Source organism: Oryza glaberrima, chromosome 10 (assembly GCF_000147395.1).
Source record: "Oryza glaberrima chromosome 10, OglaRS2, whole genome shotgun sequence".
Lineage (NCBI taxonomy): Eukaryota > Viridiplantae > Streptophyta > Magnoliopsida > Poales > Poaceae > Oryza > Oryza glaberrima.
In genome coordinates, this window is record NC_068335.1 from 13,961,188 (window position 1) to 13,985,376 (window position 24,189).

The following is a 24,189-nucleotide window of genomic DNA, read 5'->3' on the forward strand; positions in this document are numbered from 1 at the left end:
AGGGAACACATTGCTACCTCCGGTCTAAATGACGTTTTAGACAATGGATGAATCAATTTTGGTTGCTTTATGTTTCCCCTCATAACTGTCCGCCGCCGCCGCCGTCGCATCTTGCTTCACCGCCGCCGCCGCCGCCGCCGGCGAGGTCTGTATTGCAGCGAGATGGCTGCAGCCTCTCTTGCTCTGCTCAGGAGGTACAGGACAAACGCGGATTGCCGGCGTCCTGCTCCTTGGGATTACGACGGTATCAAATGTGCATCGTGCATGCAAGGTGTTTGTGGAAAAGCCGACTTGATCTGCTTCTCTTGCAGGGCTCACTGTCAGTTCCCCGTTTGCATTGTGCAAGCAGTTCTTTATTATTATTATTATTATTTTCCGAAGCAAACCTCCGAAAGGGTAGTGGTAGTGAGTTCTTGTTTTTCATTGAGAAGAGAGAAACCGAGCATAAATACCTTACAGTTACACGGCTAATTGAAGGAAAACCGGCCGAACCCACCAGGATACCCAAGCAACTTGTGTTTAATTTGGTGTATGGGGTTTTGAGGATTTTTCTTGTTATCTCTAAGGGTTCCTTTTATGTAATCAGGAACGGAAGGATCTACTAGTAAACATGATTCCCTGGTGCAAAAACATGTGGATTTTGGTATACTGGAGAACAACATACAAGATCCAACTGCGACGCCAATGTATCTGCCAATGGAATTCTTGAAAACCATTACATGTGACTTCTCAAAGGAACAAGAACTTGGCAGGGGTGGGTATGGAGTGGTTTACAAGGTATGCTCCCCTTTTTTCCCCTCTGGTTATCAAGGGTGCGTTTGGATCCAAGGCTAGCAGGGGCCTAGCCTGGCCTGGCAAGGACAGTCGTTTGGAATCAGAAAAAAATCCTAGCCCATGGGGGCGAGCTAGCCCATAGGAGCGAGAAAAGGATAGCTCACAAGGGAGAGCCGAATCGGCTCGCCTCCGACGGCAAGCTCCTCGCGTGAAAAAAGTTGTTGATAAGGATGAAGCGATTTTTCTCAAAAGTTGTTACCTTCTTCAACAACCAGCCCCCCAATTTCGTCCTACTCCTCCACTCTTCGCCAAAGAATCGGGCTTGCAGATCTCGTCACTCTCTTCCCCCACTCTTGGCTGAACTATAGGGCTCACAGATCCGGTCAATTTGCAATCACCCTCCTCCCCTTGCCGAACTTTCAAGCATCCTCGATTCATCTGCAGTAATCCCGTGCCTATATATAAATGCAGTAGAGCCTCCGGCCTCCACGCAGTAAATCGGAGAGCAAGGCCAACTCGATTTGAGGAGAGCATGTTCTTGCAGAAGATTGCTACTGGACACAAGATTGCTCGTGGTGAGAACTGAGAAGCTCCCAGATTGATTTCTTCCGCCGATGGCGCCTCGTCTATCTAGATTTGCAGGTACGAGGACTTTTTTTCTTATATTAAAGCTCTCCATCTTCCTGCCATGGATGGATGTATACGAGCTGTCTATGTTGCTTCATGTACTATTTCCACATCCAGTAATCTTGCTTTGGGCCTTTGGTGCTGGATTCTGATTTTGCATTAATGGGGATTGTCGATGGTATGGGCAGTAGTAGCTAGGAACTTTCTGGCCGTCGGCACCAAGCATGATGGAAGACAACTTGTATTTAAAGAAGTCCATCATGAGGAATGTGCAAAGCAAATTAATGGCAAGTATCACACAAACTTCACAAGTCGACAAGTTTATCACAAGTTGAAGGCTCAGTGGAAGGTAATTATGGAGGCAAAGAATTTGAGCGGGGCCAACTTTGATGATGTTGAGAAAAAAAATCCTATATGATGAGACTGTAGTTGTTCGAATGACTAATGTGAGTGTTCTAACTATTCTTTCCTTGCAAATAACTATCGTGTTTACATATAATATGGATGTCTATGTTTCTGACATTTTTCTTGTCATGTGTAGGCCAAAGATAAAAGGGCTAAATTCATTAACATCCCCATACGTTGGTATGATGAAATGGAGTTTATTTTTCAAGACAAGCATGCAACAGGGGAATTTAATGTTCTGCAAACACCATATGACCATCCAATGACTGAAAATGATGATTTTATTGGTGATAAAAATGGCAGTCCTGGTGATGTTGACCCTTCATCAAATTATGACTCAGATTGTCTTCCAGATCAAGAGAACAATACTGGAAGTAGCTCATCTTCTAGGCGTGCAAAAGGTAGAAAATCTGATAAAGGTAAAAGAGTTAGAACTGATGATAATGTGGTTTATGAGATAACAGGGGCTACGGATAATATGTCTGAAACCATGTGTTTCACACATATGACACATCCAAATGAATCCCTATTCAAGATAATTGATGAGATGACGGAATACCCTGTCATGGTTCGACTTGAGCTGCAGACTTATCTCGCGACCCATGAGAATATAGCTGCCATGCTGAAGGGTAGGCCACTGGATTCTATTAAGGAATATGTGGCCCAATGGATAATACAAAACTATCCAGCTGCTATGTAATTTCTTTGCTGAGATGTTTGAATAATTACTATGCATTCAAGCTAAATAGTTTAAGAATGAAACGTGCACTTTAGATATTATTTAAATAATTGATATGCTTTGGTTCGAACTTGTAATAAAGTAGTTCAAAAAGATGTTTGATTGTTTCAAGGAATTCTTTTAGCATATAGCTTTGCCCTTTTTACTACTTCTATCCGTATTATTCTTGTGGCCAAGTTAACTGTGGAAGAATCTGTAGTGTTCTTGTGACAAAGCCATCAGTTAAAAAAATTTGATCTGTGTGCAATATTATTTTGCTCAATATGAAAAGAAGCGGCACAAAATACTCTAAAGAGAAAGATGATTCGTTGAAGCAACCAAACGGCTAGCCACTAATTCTTGCCATAGAAAGCACACCAACCAAACAAAGGGTATATGGCAAGCCTGGCAAGCTGGCAACGAGTTGGCTTGCCCTTACCCAGCTAGGCTAGCTGGGCAATAGAACCAAACAGACCCCAAGTATTACCAGGCATGTAGCCTAGTGGTTGCAGTGACCTGAGTAACACCCTAAGGTCCTGAGTTCAAATCTTCGTAGGAGCGAATTTCAGATTGGGTTAATTGAGGGCTAAGTTCCTAATTTAAAAAAGGCTGCATATATCCGGTTGGATGCAGAGGCCGGGTAAAAAAATACCCTTCTCTATAAAAAAAAAGATTTGAAAGACAATTTATATAAACAGGGTATTCTTAGCAATGGAAAAATGATCGCTGTGAAGAAGCTCCTCAAGATACACATTGAAAGATGATAAATTTCAGAAGGAGGTTACATTCCTTCTCTATAAAAAAAAGATTTGAAAGAATTTATATAAACAGGGAATTCTTAGCAATGGAAGAATGATCGCTGTGAAGAAGCTCCTCGAGATACACATATTGAAAGATGATAAATTTCAGAAGGAGGTTACATTCCTTATGGATCTCAAGCACCCGAACATAGTACGATTTATAGGCTACTGTGCTGAATCACGGTGGGAAGTGTTGCAAGTGAATGGCAAGAAATATGTCATGGTTGAAATGCCAAGACGGTTGCTTTGTTTCGAGTATCTACATAACAAGAGCCTTGATAAGTATATTTCTGGTACAACAATGATTTTTATCTCTCTTTTCATGCTTATCACTTTAGATTATAAATATTGTGGCATTGTTGAAAATACAAGTGTTGGGTGATCTTATTCTTACATGATTGTATGCTTGTGCGTGTGCTTTGATATACTTTTATAGCTGAATCCTATGGACTTGGGTGGCACATGAGATACAAAATAATCAGGGGAATTTCCTAGGGCTTGCAATACATTCATGAGGAATGCCATATTATTCATTTGGATCTTAAACCTGAAAATATATTGATGGATGACAATATGGGCCCAAAAATTGCGGATTTTGGTATGTCAAGGCTTTTCGGCCATGAACAATCACGGATTATCACTGGAAGTCGTGAGGGAACACTGTAAGCTACTGCTACATAAGTTTGTCAAGTACATACTGCAATCTTTAGTTCTTGTATCATTTCTAATTAACTTCCATGTTATGATGTAGTGGATATATGGCACCGGAATACTTGGCCAATGGATTAATCTCAACCAAATCTGATATATTCAGTTTGGGAGTGATAATCATCGAGGTTATAACAGGACACAGGAATTATCCTCGGATATGCACCAGAGAATCTTTCCAGCATTTCATAGAGGATGTAAGATGAATTTAATTTTAAGCTAGTGTTTTCATAATTTCTCACTATGAAAATTTGTTAGGTAGTTAAGAATTGGAGGGATTGGTTGGAACGAACAGTGGGATGCACATCAATGAAGACTTGTTGCCAACAAATATACACATGCATGGAGATAGGACTCGCTTGTGTTGATCCTGACCCAAAGAAAAGGCCTAGTGCTTGAAATGTAATCCAAAAGCTTAACGAAACAGAGTGTAAAAATTGGTCACATGTAGGCCAGGTAAGATTACTCATCCCATGCTCTATCATAATTCCTTGTGCTAAAACTAGGTATAGAATGGTTGTGTGATGCAGATCCTGGATGTTATCTTCCATTATCTACAAAAACATTTAGGTGTAGAACAAGCGTTCTTTTTGTTACATAGAGCTAGTTTTAGAGCCCATGGAAACATAAGAGACTATCCACAGGAACTCTGCACAGAACAGAGCTCATCATATTATGTTGGGAATGGATGATTATAATTTCAGTTTCTGTAAAGATAGAATGTCCACAGGAACTCCAAATCAAACTAATCATATGGTAGGATTGGATGTTCTTTTAGTTTATATGAAAATAGAAACAATATGGTTTTTGGCGCTCATATTTTGTATAATATGCCCTGTCCCAAAATAAATCAACTTTTGTAAACGAATCTGGACATAGCTATGTCCAGATTCATGTACAAAAGTTGATTACATAGCGTACAAAACTATAGCTATGCCTAGATTCGTGTACAAAAGTTGATTTATTTTGGGTAGGGAGTACTTGTTATCGCAGATTATTTGAACATAGGAGTTTGACCATTAGAATATGTTAGTTACTAGAGCACTATAAAAAGTAATGTGCAATTGTAAAATAAACTATAAAATTTTATAATGCGAGTGTCATGCATCGGTATCTATAGTTTACACTTAACACATAACGATTTCCATCGAATTTTTCAATAGAGGATATGTTAGAACACATGGTAAAATGTCTATAAATTTGTCATATATGATATTTCCTGTAAATTACAAAATAGACAGTGGCATCATAATATAAAATGTAGTCTGTCTCAGTATACTATTATATTTACACACATTATCATCTTCACACAAATTCGGAAGTGCAAATTGCTGGTATAATCTACATCAATAAATTATATAGGAAATTTGGAGTGAATATATCTGCAAATTTTTTGTGCTGGTGCATGCACCATTTGGTTCAATATAACTTTCTATCGGTCAAAAGATTCTAATGCATTAGCAATTATTTTAAAAGTAAAATTAAAATATTTATTTAATTTGTAATATTTTATGGATTGAAGTGCCTCTTTTACTTCCTTTTGAAATTTCCTATGTGCCTGTACAACTGTCATTCAATGACTCCAGCACCTTGATTTTGAACAATAACATACAAATAAAATCTGCATTCCCAACTGGAGTTCATGCATGTAATTTACTCTTCTCCAATCACATTATACTTCATATAGAAAAATCATGATCCCTAAGTATGACACATCTTTGTCATACAGGCACTACAAATGTTCACCATGAAATCTGCAAACTTATTAGATGATTTAACCATAGCAAGGACTGGACTATCGACCTCAAACACTGCAAAGCAGGTCATTGCTGCAACCTATGTTGACAGCATGCTGGGGGCTAGATCATCTACTTCGAACACTGAAAGCACCGCCGCCGTGTCCTGTGTTCCTGCAAGAAGAAGTATGATAGAGATCATGGCCTTTGGAGTAGCCAAAATACTTGTCAGGGGCTCAAATATGATGAAATCTGATGGTGCTGCTTCTGGAGAAAGAAAAATAGGTATCCTGGCTTTTGAGGTGGCCAACACAATTGTCAGTGGATCAAACCTTATGAAATCCCTCTCTGAAGAAAGTATGAGTCATCTGAATGAAGTTGTGCTTCAGTCTGAAGGTGTCCGCGCTCTGATTTCAGAACAGTACTATCAATTGCTCATTATTCATCAAGCTGACATAAGGCAAGCTATGCATTTTCATGTGGATGTTTTGTAGATGAACTTTCCAAGATTACTTATATATATATTTACTGCAAACTATGCAGAGAACAGTTGAGAAGATTTGCTTTAGATGTTATTAGGCTTGGAAAGCTGTGCAAAGATCCTGTATGGCGCAACTTGGATCTTTATTTTAACAAGTAAACAAAACATAATGTTCTTCTGCTACTTTGACCCTGCAAATACAACTTTTTACCATGAATTTTTACCAGCTAATTTATAGTGGAGCTCATTGATTCATCTCCATTCATGTATCCCTTTTTGCTCTTCTTGTCAATGTAGATTAGAGCTACTTTACAAATCTCGAGAATACGTTATTTTGGAATCAGAACTGGCATGCAGCAAAGAAGAAGCAGTTTCTTCAATGCAATATCTATTAAAACGTGCACAATACACCATGGTCAGTGATTCATACTCTCTAATTCATGATAATTGTCTTTTTGAAATCTTGTTGCCTTTTCTGTTCTCTCATTCTACTAATTGCCAGGAACTGTATAAGGAAATGTGTGTGTTGGACAAGTTCGAACAGGGGAAACCTACAGTGGTACAAAGTGGTTTGTAACTTTGTATTAAATTTTTGACATAGGCATCCAAATAAGATACAAATTTAATGTGAATATTCTCTTGCCGGTTTCAATAAAACCGCTGCCGTATGCAGGTATAACAATTAGTTCAGTGAAGAACCAAAGGATTGCTGTGGCAAACCTGCAGAAGAAGTCACTTTGGTCCAAGAAGATGGATGATGTAGTGCAACATCTTGATATGTCATCAATATTTGTTCTATCTGATCCATATCTTACAATAATGCTCCATATGTTCTGTTGCAGATTGTACAAAAACTTGTAGACATTGTGCTGCTCATTTATTTGGAGATCAACAAAGTTTTTTTGCATACTGGTGAAGACCATTATGTAGAGGCAGTGGGCAACCTGCTTGGGGAAACGTTAGGTTCCACTGGACTTGCCTTGCAATATTCAAAAGTTATTTTGCAGATAAATAAACTGGTACATCACTGTTTCTCTGGTGCTATGCCATCTTCAACATGAAAAATGATATTAAATTACCACTTAATGGTCAGATATTGACATTGTTCTTTCTTTAGATTATGCCTTGTCCTATATTTTTTTATGACTTCATTGTTTTCAGGCATTGGCCTTTGAGAAAACCGATCCCTCAGTCTTGAAGTCTGTTCCTAAGGAAGCTAAAGATGCATTATACCAAATGCTTCCTCCTTGCATCAAATTAGTATTTTATAGAAAGTTTAAGCCGTTTTTGTCCATAGATAAGGTAGTCTCTCTTTTATAACAACTCAACATGAGAAATATCATACAATATTCATCTATTTCAAATTTGATCTCAGTACTAATATTTTATCGTAGACATCTGAAGAAGAGGTCAGAGCTGAAATGAATAGAATGTTGCAATGGCTTGTGCCAATTGCTGAATCCACAAGGTAATATTAACTATTAAAGGTGATCATATAAATTAAGAAGCATAGAAGGTTATGTACAAGAACGAGTGGATAATAGAATGTACAAAGGAAGAGAGTTCTAAATATTACATGTATCTAGCCATGTTTTCATATGAATTATTAGTTCCTCCTTCATCCTGTATAAATGAGCAAAAATAAAGGTGCATCAGCACATGATTAGAATATCATCTCAATCTCAATCTGTACTGTTCAATTTGCATCTAATGGTGACAAACACACATGGACAAGAACACAATACAAATAGAGAAATCTAGAAAATGAATGTAGAATCTGCCATACTAACAATATGGACTGTTTTGTCAACTAAGTAATGCATGACACGTGGAGAATTAACTTGTAATTTCTTATTTCAGTAGCAGATGTTTCTGAAAACTTAAATGTCTACAAAAACTTATGCCTCAATCCAAACTCATAATGACAAATAACATTAAGCAATGCCACAACAAGGGTTGTTAATTTTATTGTATTTCTATCCCAATTGTGATTTTGTTGGACAATGCGTTTCGTAACAATCTTATCCCAGCTACGTTGCTTGCTCTGATATATTTGTTGACTTGCCTCAAAGTATTTTCTAAAATGGGTGGTATGTTCAATAAGCCTTTCCCTTGTTCTCCGTGATTACCAGATTGTATCTATAAAAACTCTAGTTTTCTTTTTTTTTTTGATAGAAAAAAAAAAAACTCTAGTTTTCGGTGAGGCACGGCTCGGTGTTGCGCAGCCTGGCACTGTTCCACTGTTCACTCTAATTTTGGCCGTCCGATCCTTCCTCGAGTTGTTTTGGCCGTCCATCGAAACCCTAGCCGTGATCACGCCGCGCCTTCCCCTCACCGGCGTCGCCAGTCCTTCTCCTCCTCTCCCTCCTGTCTCACCGACACGGCGCGAAGACGATGAAGGCACCAGCGGAAAACAAGAGAGAGGGGTGGAGTGCCGCGGCACCGATGGCGCCGGCCGCTTCCCGCGGTGGATCCGACGGCGACGACGGTGCCGGCGGCTTCCCCCGGCCCGATCCACCCGCGGCAACGGCTTCCCGTGGTGGATCTGACGGCGATGACGGCGGTGGCGGTTGCCACAGCTACGATATACTGGGCAAGCTGCCTTCGTCACCGGGACGAGATGGTCGCCGCCGCTGCCGATCTGAGCCCGACTCCTCGCCACCCTCGAAGCTCCTCCCCACATTGAAACTTCTAGAAGATCCTTCATAGTCCCTCCAAGCTATTTTTATTGTCCCTTCAAGTTCGATTCCCCCCACAACCGATCCAAAGATCGGGTCGTCGTAGCCATTGCTGCAGCTCCAGCTATCTCAGGCTCCTCCAGGAAAGCCCAATCCGTGGTAATCCTCCTTCAATCCTCTCCTTCCTGCACCTGACCTATTTCTTCCCGTTATTGTTGTTTGCAGTCATGTAGTTCTTCCCCGTCATTGTTGTTTGCAGTCATGTAGTGTTGCTGCTACACCAGGTTCCCTGCGTCTCCTCCACTCAGCCTGCTGCTGACCTGCTTCCATTTAGTTAAACCAATGTTATGTAGTAGTCACATTTTTTAGAGGACACCTGGTGGAGATTCAGGCCTCCGAAGCTCGAGGGCTACATTGTGCAGTAGTTTCCAAGAGAACTAAACTAAGATCAAGAAATTCATGTTTGGACTGCACCTAAATTTATGAGTTATAATGCAAAATAGTTGTATATGTTGTTTTTCATTATTACATATAAAATTTAGCTCAAATTGGAATGGAATTATATATCAATGTTGTGACAGATTATTTTGTTGCCCAATTTAAATTAGACTATCAATGGAAGTTCTGCAAAAGCAAGATGCAAAATATAGAACATCCGATGGTGTGTTAGGAGGATCGTTTCCACCCATTGGTTGCATCTGTAATTTGTGCTCTTTTTTTCCCAGGGGTTGGGGGTTCAGAGGTACTGCCTGCTAGCTTCTATGACTCTAGCTGTGTGTGCTGCTACTATCCATGTATTTCCTTCTATCTCTTGAATTATTCATGTTTCCTTTAAATCCATCTAGGTCAGACCAGACATCAGTGCATGAGAATAGTGTTAAGAACCAGTTCGATTTGGGTGAGTGCATAGCCTTAACATCATGTCCATGTCCTGTCGAATATATTCTTTGTGAGTCAAAACGTGAGGGAAAGGCCGCTATATTAGGCAAAACAAATAAGAGGTGAGCTAACAACCAATGTGTCATAAATTTGTTAGCCTTTGTTCTATATTTTGTAGTGTTACTTTTCTTTATGTACCATGAAGTCCTTCCGCCATGAATGCCCCCTATATCAGACCTGAGTACCCAATCCCTGTTCAATTCATAGAGATCTGTAAAGGTTAAGAAATTAAGCATCCCACTCTAATTTTCCCTGTTTTTTTTTCTCTGTGGTTTTGCTCTGCCTGACCCTGATTGCTTGATCTGTTTCCTGCAGTTGCCGCTAGCTGTGATGCGAGGCTACTATCTGCAATTACATGTGGTGATGGCTTCCATGTCAAAATTGGTGGTTGAGGGCTAATTTGATAATATTGCTTTGAGGACTAATTCAGCGTTGAGGACTAATTCGATAATATTGCTTCATCCCACATAATGTCGTGTATACTGAAATATTCAGCGATATCGCGAATCAACGTGCTTAATTTTACCAGGTATTCTCATCGCTATGTTTCTATGTTTATATCTTGCATCGATTGGTCTAACATCTATATATTTCACTATTTCCAGATTGTAGTGCATGGTGCCCAAAATCATCAAATTGAGAGATATATGATGTGTTATGCTTCTTCCGTGTGGTTGTATGTTCCCACTGTAGTGGGCAGTTCTTCACCTAAATACAAAGGTAATTTTCTTTTAAAGTTATTATTGGTTGATCTTCCCTTGGATATACATGGGTTCATCATTTTTGTGTACCCTCATGTCATATGGTCTCAAACTCTGCATTGGATGGCACGAAATACAGGAAATATTGATGCATATATTTTTTCCCTTCCTCTAAATTGCTTACTGCTGTAAATGAAAAAAAAAATACATTCAGTTAAATAGTTGTGTCTCCACATACACAAACACACACAAAAAAGGTAGCCCTATTGTTTTATACTTCTTAAAGCACACTATAGTATGTGCTATTTACTCTCATTTTATTTTCAGCTCACTGAAACAGATTACGGATAATTATGTATGTATACTGAGCTCAGTATAGTTCAAAACAGCTTCTGTTGTTTTACTTTGCCAAGACTTGCAACTTTAATTTTATCATATTACTTTTTTTTTCAAACACAACCGAACACATTCTTTTTTGATTATTTGGCAGTAATATCATGGCATTCTACTTGATTCCCTTTTCTCATATGTTCATGCAGGTTGATCAAGTTGTTTATTGGTGCCATCTATTTGTTGTTATCCTGGTAGTCTACTATCGATGCAAAGTTGCAAACGACAACCAGACCCAGAGGCTGACCATTATCATTTCCTTTCCTTCATTCAGTTACAATGCTACAAACTTTTCCATGTTTGTTGTTGTGCGTACCTCTATATGTAATGCACTATGCAAAATCATTAGGTTGTATATGCTACCACCAGTATGCACACACTTGGTCTTTGATGATGTTCTTATGCCTATGATGTACCGTATTTGTTAATGTGTGTATTGAGATGCTGCAGTTCCTGTTCATTTGCCAATATTATTGACACGCCGTATGCATTAGTAAACTAATATGCTATTAGCAATGTTCAGGGCTTCAGGCACATCTAATTTGCTATCTTTTACTCCTATACGTTTGCAATGTTTAGATTATCCACACAATTCTTATTTTACCAAAATATTGTATTGTATTTGTTGATGTCTCTTCATCCTTTAGTTTTTTTATGCTTTTTATTGGGTCCGCGGCAAAGGCCGCGGGGGGTACGACCTAGTTACAATGATGGAGCTAGCGAACAGGCGATGAACAGGTACGGTAGAGCATTATAGCCTTACTAGTTTCACTTCTTTTTATTTCTTAAGTTCGTTGTTCATCATTTAACTCTTTGTTTGGTTTAGCTTTAATCATTTAATTTGAATTAATCTTGTCTCTTCCATCAGTTCAATTAGCCCAAGATTAGGGTGGCTATACCACCAATCAGTGGTGCTCATCAAATAGACTTAGAGAGTGACCATCTACTCCCTCAGTCCCAAATTATAGGGCATCTTCTTTTTTAAAAAAATCAAGCTCAGTAACTTTTGACGAATAATAATATTAACCATATATATGCTAAATATTATGCATGTTATATCACTAGATTTATATTTTAAAGTACTTTCATCTAATTGGAAACATAACATGGAATAAATTAATGGTCAAAGTATATCACTGAAGACCATGTAAAAAAAATATAGGCTTATAATTTGGGACGGAGGGAGTATTTGTTAAGTGACAGTTTTTTTTGTCATTAGTCACTCTTCTAAGTAGATCAACATCCAAAACTCACAAATTAGCAATTTAATCTGTAAAAGAACAAAAAGGTTGTACCAAGAGTATACAAGTTTAGTCAACACATCGTACAAATTTAGTGGAACGACAACCAAGAAAAAAAATTCAGGCAACTACAGTGAGCAAAATCATCATATATAAAAACACGCATCCGGGTGAAATCTTAAAAAAAAAAAGAACATACCAGATTAAATGATGCACCAAAGTTGGTAAAAGATTTTGTGCAAGTCTAAACTGCAGTTGGTCTAGGACCTCTAGGTGACTGACAAATAAGAAATTTCCTGGCAACTGATAAATAGCAAAACAAAAAAAAGGAATAACAGTTCTTCCACGGCATTCCAACTTCCTATTAGGGATGAAAACTGAATAGAGTTTAGACTATGCAAAATACATGCAAGACAAAGGGCAGATATAGCTTGTCCAACATCCCTTCATTATTTTGTTTCTTTGGACCAGGATGGAGGATGCCGACGACGTGCAAGACTTTCACTGCAATATTATCAGAAGCCGATCGAATAATTCTGCAGATTCCAGGGTGAGCAAGATAGAGACATTGTTCTATGCCAACAAGGAGAGGGCAGGCAGCCACATTTTGTGCTTGGTGAAGGCTCTTCATCAGCTGGTTTGCTATGAGAGAGAGAGAGGCAGCTGGCCAACATGAGGCTGGATATTGAACTGCACCGGCCACGGGCTTTCCGGACCAGGCCTAGCTAGTTAGCATGTCTGAACCATATATGCAGACTAGTTGATATCCCGCGCTTTGCTACGAAATATGTGAATGAATGCATGTTATATATTATAGAAATGATAGATGTATATACCTAAATAATTAAAGAGTTGATGATGGTGTACCGTGGGACGAACCGGTTTCCAAGGACACAAGACAGTAGTGGCCTGTTGTATGATGGTAGGTTTTGTGCGGTTATCTGCCAAAAAAGCCTCGTTCGCTATCCCTTCAGGAGAAGGTTTTATGTATGAATAGCTTCGCTTGGCCATTGGAAGCCATAGCCCCCATAAGAAAGAAGATGCTAAAAATGGGATAAAACCACACTTGTGATATCCCTAATAGAGTGCCAACCATAGTTTCATATTGCTTTTGCGTTTCGGACATTGTTAGTCGGTCACATTTTGCATTTAAATCCTCGTGTTTTTCTATTCGCATATAAGCCCAATATTTGTAGTATGCCCCCCTAAACATCACAAACATATATAAAGACCCACACCTTCCCTCTCCCTGTCTTCTTTCGCCTCTCCTCTTCCCCTTCCTCGGCGACACCACCTCTCCCGTCAGCTTTTCCTTCTCAGCTGCGCCGCTTCTGCCCTCCCTCTCTTTGACGCCACCGCCAAGAAGGCGATGAGCTCGAGCTCCCCTCTACCTCCCTGGCGTTGATCGATGCGGGGACAACAGATAGAGGTACTGGAGGTGGGGATCGATGTGATAACGACAGAAAATCGACGGCGGAGGTGGGGATCAACGTGGCGGCGGATCGATGTAGCGGTGCTCAGGGTGGCCAAGTAGCAGGCCCGGAGGTGGTGGATCGGTGAGCCTCCCAAGTAGGCCATTCTCTCCCATCCATCCCCTCGCCATATCTTCTTTCCCGGTGCGGGGCAATGACACGGGGCGATGCCTCTTCCCATTGCGGTTCCTCACGCTTTCCTTGCTACGGCTATGATGAAACGCGGCGCTCTGCTGTGGGTCGCGTAGTTCTGCTAGGGTGCGGTCCCATCCGAGCTGGCACGAATATTTCCCTCGGGCAGGGCTAGACCACGCTCTAGCTTGGAGCGTTGGCCATGGCCTTAGAACACATGGTTTTTTCATACGTGTTAGTTTAATTAATTCTCGTGAAATTAATTACTTTAAAATGTTGTTTGTGTGAAAAGGAGAAGTTGTTTATTCTTAGACTGATTTGCTCGTTAGGCTAGATATTTTAACCATAGTTTCGCATTGAACTAGCGCATAACCATCCTTTTCACTTAACACCATGCAAATTTGTTCTTCTAAATTATGTGTGTTATATGGCCTGAGTTGCCAAATATAGTAAGTACAAGATAGAGAATAGGAACGGGGTGCTAACTTATATGGTGATTGAATTGGTTACATTATGTAGATTTGAGTTGTCAATTTGGGGGTTTGGTGCAATGTTTCTCGCCCCCTTCTAATCTGCAAGACTGCAAATTTATGTGGTTTTAGTCCACGATATGTAGTCCAATTTGCCATTCACTCTTATTTTTTATTTTAATTGTTAGAGTTTATGTCGAATATGTGTATGTAGTCGGTTACAGTTTAGGACTTGGAGTTGTAATAGGTATTAGGAATAGAGTAAGAGTCGGACTCTATCCTTGGATCTCTCTTAAATAGAGAGGACCTGTTGTAACTGCATGGTGACTTAGCATAGCGAGAGGGAGCAGCTGCTGGCGGCAACCGGCCGTGAGTCGTTGTAACTCTGATACGCTGTAATATGCTAGATCCGGGAGGAGCGCCCGTAATCAGTGCCTCGGAGATGTAGGCCTCGGCTGAACTCCGTTACCAAATATCATGCCTCGGTGTCATCATCGTGTTTGGATCTCCTATGGCGTTTCTTTCGCGTTTAGCTACCGATGTTGATTTTGGGGCTGGTTTTATAACATTAATGTTCTTAGGAAACACCATCATGTTGTAAAACATGTTTTTGGAATTAGTTAAGCTTTTGTAGACCATTTGAGATATAATTTGTTTGTGATATCTTTTTTTCTTCAACCTCTTATAACGATTTGTGTAGCATAAAAAAATAAGAGTAACCATGAGGGCTTTCCTCGTCACCGACGGAGTCACGAGATCCGTTTGTCACCTCCTTCTGCCTCGTGTAGAATTTTTACATTTTGATCCTTTTTGAAAATTTATTTTACAAATAGACCCCTGAAAAAACTTAAACCGGGAATGGTCCTTTTTGGGGCGCCAGAGTGGCTGGCGCCGTCCTCCAACATGGCGGTGCCAGCCACCATGGCGCCGCGCCCGTACCACCGTGGCACTAGGGCTGTCGTGGCGATGCTGACTGGGCAGAAGGGGGTGCCAGCCACCCTGGCGACGCCCCTCCTCTGTGGGCCGCGCCCTTAAACCCCGTGGGCCCCACCACCTTTCTCCTCCCCACTCCCATTTTCGCCTGAGTCCTAGCCTGAGCCGCTGCTTGCTGTTCTTCTCCCTCTCTCTCCCCCTCACCTCTCCACCTCAAATCCACTCAATTTGAACTCGTTTTTCACGGGATTTTTTGTGGAAATCGAAGAGAAAGGTAGACTCCTCCATTCCCCCCTCTTTTTTTCGTTTTTATTGGTTGAATTTGTATATCAGAGGGTAACCCTAGAACCTCTTTTTAGCCCAAATTTTGTGATTTTTAGCATTTTTTCTTGGGATTAGCTTGTTGTAGTGCTACATGTTTGCAATGTACTCATTGGTGTCACGATTTTTTGAACCATATATGTGGTAATGTTATTTTTGGATGGTTTGGTTGGATGGATGGACGAAAAATTAGGGTTGAGGCATGAAAGTAATTTTAATTTGATGGACTTGATGCTATAGCCTATAGGTTAAACTTTTACTCATTAATTATATGAAGGGGAGAAAATTTTGGTTGCATTATAGAAATTGATTATAGTTAATTAGAACTAGGTTGGGTTGTATGATGGAGTATTTGAAATATTTCGATGTGTAATGCACTAGTAAACTTGTTGATATTTGTAGGTGGATTAAATATTTTTTTGTGGAGTAGTAGCTTTGGGACAATTTAAGTTATGCATTGGTTATAATATGTCGGTTTGGACTACGTTTAGGAAGGAAGATTTAATTTTAGTTGTAAAGTTACATTTGATTTTTTGGTGTAGATGGATAGACTTGTTTGTGTTTACTACGGTGGTTCGTCGTCCAAGTATCGCTCGACACTCCATCAGGATAGAAGAGCGTGAAGAAGTTGGTGGTTCGTCGTCGTCACGCATTCCACAAGGGAGGGGAAAGGGGAAGGCGCCGGCTCCACCTAGCGACGACGATGACGAGGAGGATGAGGACTACGTCGCACCAGACGCTGAGGAGATAGACATGTCGCAGCTTCCCGATGCGCCTCAGGGGACGCAACCCACCCAATACAACTTGCGATCCACTCGGACAGCGAAAAAGAGGTAAAATGAGCTTACCATTCTCAAATGTTATTTGATTTCCCTCATTTTGTTTTTAAATGTTTTAAACATTGGATTTTCAAATGTAGGTACACTCTGGGCTCGCAAGCTATTCGGCGCCAACAGAAGAAGTGATTTGTATGAAGTTAATCTATTTGTTGGTAGTATGACGTATGTGGTGCACTATGTGATAGAAAATGTGATGGACTATGTGAGGACTATGTGATGGACTATGTGATGGACTTTTGGCATTGTTTCATGTGTAGAATATGTGAGGACTATGTGATGGACTTTTGGCATTGTTTGATGTGTCGAATATGTGATGAACTTTTGGCATTGTTTGATGTGTGAAATATGTGATGGATTATGTGAGGACTATGTGATGGACTTTTGGCATTGTGATTTGTGCAATTGGAACTTGTTTTAGTCTGTATGAAACTGTGAATTGTGATTTGTATTGCGAACTGTGAATTGGTACATTTGTGCAATATAGATTTTTGATTTGCAGGGAGGCAGAGGGCGGCGCCAGCCACCCTGGCGCCGCGGTTGGGGAGGGCGGCGCTAGCCAGTGCCACGAGGCAGAAGGGTTTCGGGGGGAGGAGGGCGGCGCCAGCCACCCTAGCACCGCGGTCCGTGAGGACGGCGCCAGCCGTGGCCTAGAGGCAGAAGGTCCTAGGGGGGAGGGGGCGGCGCCAGGATGGCTGGCGCCGCGGTCTGGGGCGCGGCGCCAGCCATTGCCCGGAGGCAGAAGCTCGGGCTGGAGACTTGGCGAAAATGGGAGTGGGAGGAGAAAGTTGGTGGGGCCCACAGAGGAGGGGTGCGCCAGCCATGCTAGCGCCGTCGTATGCGGGGCGGCGCCAAGGTGGTTGCCGCCCCGCTCTGCTGAGTCAGCAACGCCACGTAGCCCTGGTGCCATGGTGGCACGGGCACGGTGCCAGTATGGCTGGCGCCGCCATGTTGGGGGACGGTGCCAGCCACTCTGGCGCCCTAAAAAGGACCAGTTTCGGTTTAAGTTTTTCTAGGGGTCTATTTGTAAAATAAGTTTTCAAAAAGGACCAAAATGTAAAAATTTCAGGTTGCCTCGTAACTGTTGGTTGATTTTTATTATCTAATGCCGGTTAGTTGGGATAAGAATAAAATCTTACTGGTTTCCTTTCCTAACAAGAATCAATAAGAGATAAAGTCTATTTTTGTGTGATCGGTACAAAAACACATTCAGATTCCGATTAGAGATAAAGCCATTGAGTCCCACCAGTGTCCTATATAAGAAAGAGTAGAGAAAATAGAGGTGACAACTGAACTCTCTCTAACCCTAAAACCCTAAATCAATTCGTCCGATCGATTTTGATATTGGAAGGGGTTCGTGAGAGTTTTCTTTTCGTCAACCGGAGAGCGTAGCAGAAGAGGAGTGAAGGAGAAAAGCAAAGGAATAACATCAAAACCACATACCGGTTTCAATGGCTTCATTCTCAAGCCAGTTAGATCGCCCATGTAATTAAGCAGAGGTGATTATGTTTAGACTAAGACTCAAAGTAATTAAGAAGATTAAACTCCAACAGTAACCAACTCCATTTCCTCGCCCCTGTCGTCAACCCTGCCCATAAGCAGGTTAGCACTTAGGCCCTGTTTCTTTCGGCTTGAGATTATTATAATCTAGATTATTGAGTCAGATTACTATAAGCTAGATTGTTATAATCTGTAGTAGAATAAGCGGTTAGTTGTTTTTTTCCTAGATTATTAGAGCCTAGATTATTGGGTTTGCAAGTCTAAAGAGGGAGTGGGGTGGTATGGTGGGTAATTTTTCACTCAATAATCTGGAAAAAGCTCACCTAAATGAGCTTATCAGATTATAATAAGTTGGGCTCCAGATTATAATAAACTACTTCAATAAGTTGTATGTTTCTTTCAGTTTACTCCCAATAATCTGCATTATAATAATTCCAAACTGAAAGAAACAGGGCTTACCACCCTCGGCTACTATGCCTCGTCGTTGCACCGCCAAGAACAGCAACAGGTAATGGAGAGAGATGAAGGTTGAAGAAAATACAAGAGACGTTGGATATCAAACCAATGGTGAGATTCAATCGACTATCTCCTTCAATCGTCTGATAAATAGGAAAGCCGTACAAATAATCACTAAATAGGAAGAAAACTAACTAAACAACCCCCCTCCTCTCTTAAAAAAAACAGTGCAAGTTTGTTCGCCCCCAAAAGAAAAAGGAAAGAAAGAGAGGAAAATTTGTACCGCTGCATAATTAATGTGAAAAAAAAAGAAAAAAAATAAATTTTACAGACTCAAGTGTGTAACCCTCTTACTCATACTGGTTGTTCTTGTGAATCCAGTAGTACAGGCATATGTACAACAAAGGTGCATGATTGCATCCCAGGGCCTCACTTAATAAGTACAAGAAACAAACAAACAAAAAAAAAACAGAGAAAAACAAAAAATTACACTCACCTAGCTAACTAAGCAATTATATGCCACACTTGCTGCTGATGGTGATTAAAAGCTCCAGGTTGATCCACCGGGTTAACTAATAATTAATTAAACCACCCAAGCTAATCACTAATTAGGAGACAGTAATTAATTAAAAAAAACATTCTGTCCGTGACGTCACTTCTTCTTGGCGATAGCGCCGCCGCCGCCGTCGTAGCGGCGGCTGCTGCTGCCGCCGCCGCCGCCGCTCCTCACCTCCTCCGGCGCGATGAACGACTCCGGGCAGAGGCCGGCGACGTTGAAGGCGACGTCGTCGATGGTCCACGCCTCCTCCATCCGCGTGACGGCGCGGGCGGCGCCGACGTCGGCGCCGAAGCGGGCGAGGTGGGCGACGGAGGTGCCCGCGTGCGCCACCACGGCGCCGTCGGCGGCGCGGTAGTCGCCGAGGCGGGAGGAGACGGTGGTCTCCCAGTACATCGCCGGCGCGCCGGGGGTCTGGATGCGGGTGAGCTGCGAGTCATCGAGGCGGGCGAGGAGGCCGCTCCGCTGGCTGAAGTAGCCCGTCATGCCGTGCCGGATCACCTCCGCCGCGCCGTCGCCCCAGGCGGAGAGCACCGACGGCGCCACGTCGAGCCGCAGCGCGAAGCAGTCCTCGCCGTCGACGGCCTTCTCGCCGACGTGCTCCGCCGCCGAGAACACCGACGCGATCGTCACCGGGTCCAGCCCCTGCACACGCACAGCCATGCACACATGCACGATCGTCAGCACCGACACTTCATCGGCATGCACACGTGGACGCTTCTCATTGGTGCAGATGCATTGTCTATATTCTACTCAATCCATCCTAAAATATAATTAATTATGCTTCAGATTCATTTCAGATTTATAGTAATAAGATATCTCATTCAACCAAAATCTTTAGGACACTGACGTGTCTACGATTTTTCTATGGGTGGTCCAAATTATATATATTTTTCAAATAACCTAAATATAACAAAGTTAAAAGTATAAATGGATCAAATGTACATTATAATATATTAAATACGAGCTCTTTTTTTTCTCAAAAGTTTTCTTTTCACATATATGTATATTTATGCATTGGGCTAGGATTTTTTTAGTGGTCGTATGACCACCGGGATCATCCTCTAGATCCGCCTATGCTTTAGGATGGAGAGAGTACTACTTCATCCGTTTCATATTACTATAAGATCTTTTAGTTTTATTCCAAAGTCAAATTTTCTTACTTTCACCAAAATTATAGAAAATGCACTAATTGTTCACCATTGCATTGCATTATTTTGCTCCTATTTTTCCTGTAGTTTTAAAATTTTGTTAGGTAAGCACATTGATGGGGCATCAATTTTGTTTCATAATTAAAGATATAAAGGCTCATGGCATGGCCTTTTTATTAGACATCTAGACAGATTCATTACTGTGGTACAGTGTTCATATAGGATGCCATTGAGCCCTATGAGGATGAAAGGTGCTTGGTAGTAGCATCTTTTTGGAGTCCTATGTCCTAGAACTGTTGTTATTGAGAAAAGGTTGATGTCCTTATGCTGTTCCAAGGACATCTCTGCTCTCTTATGGATGTAAATATGAGCCATAAATTCAGAGGCAAGAACATGCAGGTGCAGTGTATTTTATTGTGCCATGGGAGACAAAAAAGAATGCTGTGTGAAATAGAAAGCCAGTACACTTGTATGTTGTATCAAACACATCATGCCCAAAGCTCCTCTCTTTTCACAGTACAAAAACAGCTAAGACACTCTAGGATGCCCACTGATATCTGTTCAGCAGTATTCACTATAGTACAGAGCATCCAGCATAGGATACTGTTGAGAGTAACCCCCATCCAGTTTCATTTCACACACTTTTGCCAGAGAGATTTGGTGAAGTTTGGTGTGTTGGCAATTATACAGCATGACCAGCATGCAGTGCTGTGTGATTATGTACTAAATTAGTACTAACCTGACATGGGGACTATGATGTGTTCCATCTCCATTGTTGATCTGGGTCAGCTAATCAATTGCCAGAAAGGTACATCTCTTAATGATACACCATGCATGTAAATGATCCCAGTTATTCTGATAGTCTGATTGGGTTTCAGAAAGACTAAGCAAACTGTTTCAGTGTCTATAAGGAAAATAACATGGATGCAGACTCTCACTCAAAGTGGTTTAACATGATGTCCCATGTTCAACAGAAGCTTAACTTTCTTTGCCATGCTGATGTGAGGCAGCTTACAAAAAGTCTAAATCAATTGACCTAATAGACCAAATTGGTGTAACACTCAGGACAGATACACCTACTTAGATACGCACTGCTGCATCCTAAAAATATTTAAAACTATTTGATAACATGAAGATTTTCAGAAATCAGAATGCATGAGTGGCAGTGCATCCAATTTTCCTACTGCCAAGCTGTTAAAGCTGTACTAGCCAATCATAGTAGCTAGAGATTTCAAAGGACAGGTCAGTGGCCTAACCATAATCATAATCCATGCTCTTTTATTTGGTCCTCCTATGAGGACCGGATAAAATGGTTTTTCAACTAGCTATCTCAGCAGTTGCTAGAATATCCAGATATATATTAAAAACAGTACTAGTCGATCGGCTAATGGTATGTTCAGATATCTTGGTTAACTTTCACCAAAGAAGAATGATACTACTACTTGGCACTAGAGTATCATCAATTTCAGACACAGATTTATACTAGCCTCAGTTTGCCAAATTGCTCAAGATATATGCCTCAAAAGCCAATCTTGTAAACAGACGAACAGTGCTACTTAGAAGGAAGCAAAGTCTGCGGACTCTGCATCCTCACAGAAAGTTTTTTTCAAGAGTATCTCAAGAGTGATCTGAATTTTTTTTTTTTTCAGGAAATGAGGGGCAGCAGCCTCAGATCCCGAGGTGAAACAGTGGAAATGAAAGAATGCCATATCTGCACCTTTATTTTCAGCCAAAGATTCTTCTTTCACAAATGCTCCCCAATTCTTCACCCTCTTTTTTTGCGAAATGAATACTCCCACACACCCAGCACACAAATTAAAGCACAAAAGGCAAAGGCGAATTCAGCAAAGCGATCCACAAAAAGAAAAGCAGCGATTTCTACGTACACGCTCATACACCTCTCACATTGCTTTTGGGTAGCTTCCCAGTGTACTCCGACATACATAAATTTCAGCTTAAATTTTTTAGGATGTATACTTGTTAAAACATTTAAAACATTTAAGCATGTATACTTGTTATTTCTCATTCAAAATGGTTTAAATGTTTTAAATATATATACATGCTCACATTTTTTAGGATAAAGGAAGAAACTTTTATTGTTGAACTTGGACAATTATATCAAGGCAACATCTACATAACTAAGCATACAGCCAAACCTATTCGCATCGTTCTCCGAAAAAGAGTTTACATCATTGATAAAGGAATAGGTTTCCAAAGATAAGATCACCTAATGTATGTCTGTATGTGCTTGCAAAATTATCAGGTATTTTGGTCACTTTTTTTATAAAAAAAATGACATGTTTTTTTTTGACACATTGGTAATTTCTATTCGCGATTCGAACAAAGGCCCCATGTATTTGAAGAATACACATGAAGTACTCCTATTTATTTTCTTATGAATTCCTTTGTACGTTACGTATGCTTGTACGTACAAAATATATGCGTACGATTTTTTTTTTCGTTTTGATTTCTTTCGGTTTAGACATTTATAAGTCTAGATTGCAATGCAAACTAATGCAAAACTAATTATTTTTTTGCCTAAACTGAATTTTAATCGGATTAGAGGAGGAGCTAATCAGAATGGCCAAATGGCAGGGACATGCGGGGTGCCAACCTGGAGGGCTCGCCGGAGAGGTCTCGCGCCGCCGCCGCGCGCGGCGTGGGCGCCGAGCCAGGGCGTGCGGCGCCACGCGACGCGGCCGTCGCAGCCGGCGGCGACGGCGTGCCCGGCCACGGCCATCTCGACGAGCCACATGTCCGGCACTAGCTGCCACACCACGAAGCACCCCTCGTGCCCGTCTCCGCCGCCGCCGCCGATGCCGATGCCGCCGCCGGGCTCCGGCGCCATGGCCATCCGCACCCTCCCCGCCGCGTACATGCTCTTCGCCGCGCCCTCGATCTTGGCGCACCCCGTCGTCGCCCGGAACTGCTCGAGGATGTACTGCGCCGACGACGCCACCTGCACGACACGACACACACGCACGACGTCGTGAGCGCGCGTAGCACGAAGAGGAAGTCCGGCAGAGCGAGACGCGGCGGCGGCGACGGCGAGACGTACGTTGCGCGGGTGGCGCGGGAGGACGGGGACGGGGGAGAGCGGGCAGGCGAGGACGGAGAGGAGCACGCGGAGGTCGGGGGAGGGGCGTCCGCCTCCGCCGCCGCCGCCCACGCCTCCGCCACCTCCCCCACCGGAAAGAAACCGGAGCGGGATGCGCGCCCGCGCCCAGCGGTGGAGCGCCGCGTGCAGGCCGGTCTTCCGCCGCGCCCGCGCCGCCTCCTCCCCGCCCCCCGGCTCCTCCGCCAGCGTGGCCAGCTGCGGCGCCATGGACGAACACCTTCGTTGCCTCAGCTCAGCTCAGCTCATCACTTGTGTTAAAAAGGAGGGAAGAGAAGAGACAAGGGGGAGTTTGACAGTGTCTGGATGGTGGGCCCGGGGGAGGTTGGGTTGTGGGGCCCACTTGCAGGGAGGGTGTGACTGTATGCCTGGAAGGTGGGGCCCAGGGCTTTGGGAGAGCTTTGAAGGGAGGCAAGAGGATTGAGGGGGTTGGGGGAGGGTCTAAATCTTGGGTGTGAGAAATTGGAGCTATTTTAGCACTAAATGCTGGTATGGGATAAAACATTTTGATCATGTTTTTTTTCCTACTATTTCAACATCGATTTTTTACGGCTAACTATTCTTTGGTATGTCATGTACCTGCTGAAAACAAAGCGCTTATAGCAAGTTCGTCAATCTATTGATATGCTGGCCCAATCTTTTAGAGAGGCTTATAAGGGTAGGAATATGATGTATGAAAGTATGTTTGTGGGGTGAGTGTGCATGTATTTATATAAACGTTTGTGTTTGTGCTTTTTTTTTAAAAAAAAAAGAAAATATACACCAGAAAAGAATTTCTTAATAATTTCATATTACTTATGTATGCAAATTCAATGTTCAAAGTTTTAATGACAGTGCATGTTTGCGGATAGGGGTAAAAATATTTTCAAACACAAAAATAAAAACAGTGTACAATCTAAGACAAGGGAGAAGCCTAAGAAGAACAGTGGATTTGACAGATCAAAACTAATTAAGCATGAAGTCCATGAAGAATAATGAGCAACATGACATTTCGGTTTAGCAACAAGAACTTGCTGTTGGTGTGGTAACCCATCCTGGGGTGATCTGAT

At 41.9% G+C, this 24,189-nt stretch overlaps 1 protein-coding gene, 1 long non-coding RNA gene and 1 pseudogene across 7 annotated transcripts; 2 read left to right on the forward strand and 1 right to left on the reverse strand.

Annotated features, from left to right (window-relative positions):
• The first annotated feature begins 582 nt into the window (after window positions 1–582).
• On the forward strand, window positions 583–7,447 carry LOC127785860 (cysteine-rich receptor-like protein kinase 10; annotated as a pseudogene).
• Window positions 7,448–8,558: 1,111 nt separating this feature from the next.
• On the forward strand, window positions 8,559–11,987 carry LOC127753313 (uncharacterized). Of its 6 annotated transcripts, none has more exons than XR_008012531.1 (5): window positions 8,559–9,086; window positions 9,187–9,721; window positions 10,182–10,395; window positions 10,472–10,586; window positions 11,107–11,987. It is a non-coding gene; the product is annotated as an uncharacterized LOC127753313 (long non-coding RNA). The 6 variants fall into 6 exon arrangements; XR_008012532.1 differs by having other exon boundaries at window positions 8,577–9,086; window positions 9,653–9,721; window positions 11,107–11,986; XR_008012533.1 differs by having other exon boundaries at window positions 8,579–9,700; window positions 11,107–11,986.
• A 6,517-nt stretch (window positions 11,988–18,504) lies between these two features.
• Window positions 18,505–23,364, reverse strand: LOC127753307 (uncharacterized). The gene is made up of 3 exons (XM_052278792.1): window positions 23,084–23,364; window positions 22,640–22,984; window positions 18,505–19,519 (listed from the first exon to the last, which is right to left on the reverse strand). Exons 1-3 carry the CDS (start codon window positions 23,348–23,350, stop codon window positions 18,971–18,973), a joined length of 1,161 nt encoding a protein of 386 aa, XP_052134752.1. The 5' UTR covers window positions 23,351–23,364; the 3' UTR covers window positions 18,505–18,970.
• Between the last annotated feature and the right edge of the window lie 825 nt (window positions 23,365–24,189).

What these genes read in the sequence shown, in the direction of transcription:
- LOC127753307 (XM_052278792.1), bottom strand. Translation starts at nt 23,350, where the DNA reads ATGGCGCCGCAGCTGGCCACGCTGGCGGAGGAGCCGGGGGGCGGGGAG. An exon ending in TCCCGCGCCACCCGCGCAAC is followed by an intron (nt 22,985 to 23,083) that starts GTACGTCTCGCC and finishes CGTGTCGTGCAG; the next exon opens with GTGGCGTCGTCGGCGCAGTA. An exon ending in CTCTCCGGCGAGCCCTCCAG is followed by an intron (nt 19,520 to 22,639) that starts GTTGGCACCCCG and finishes GTGCGTGTGCAG; the next exon opens with GGGCTGGACCCGGTGACGAT.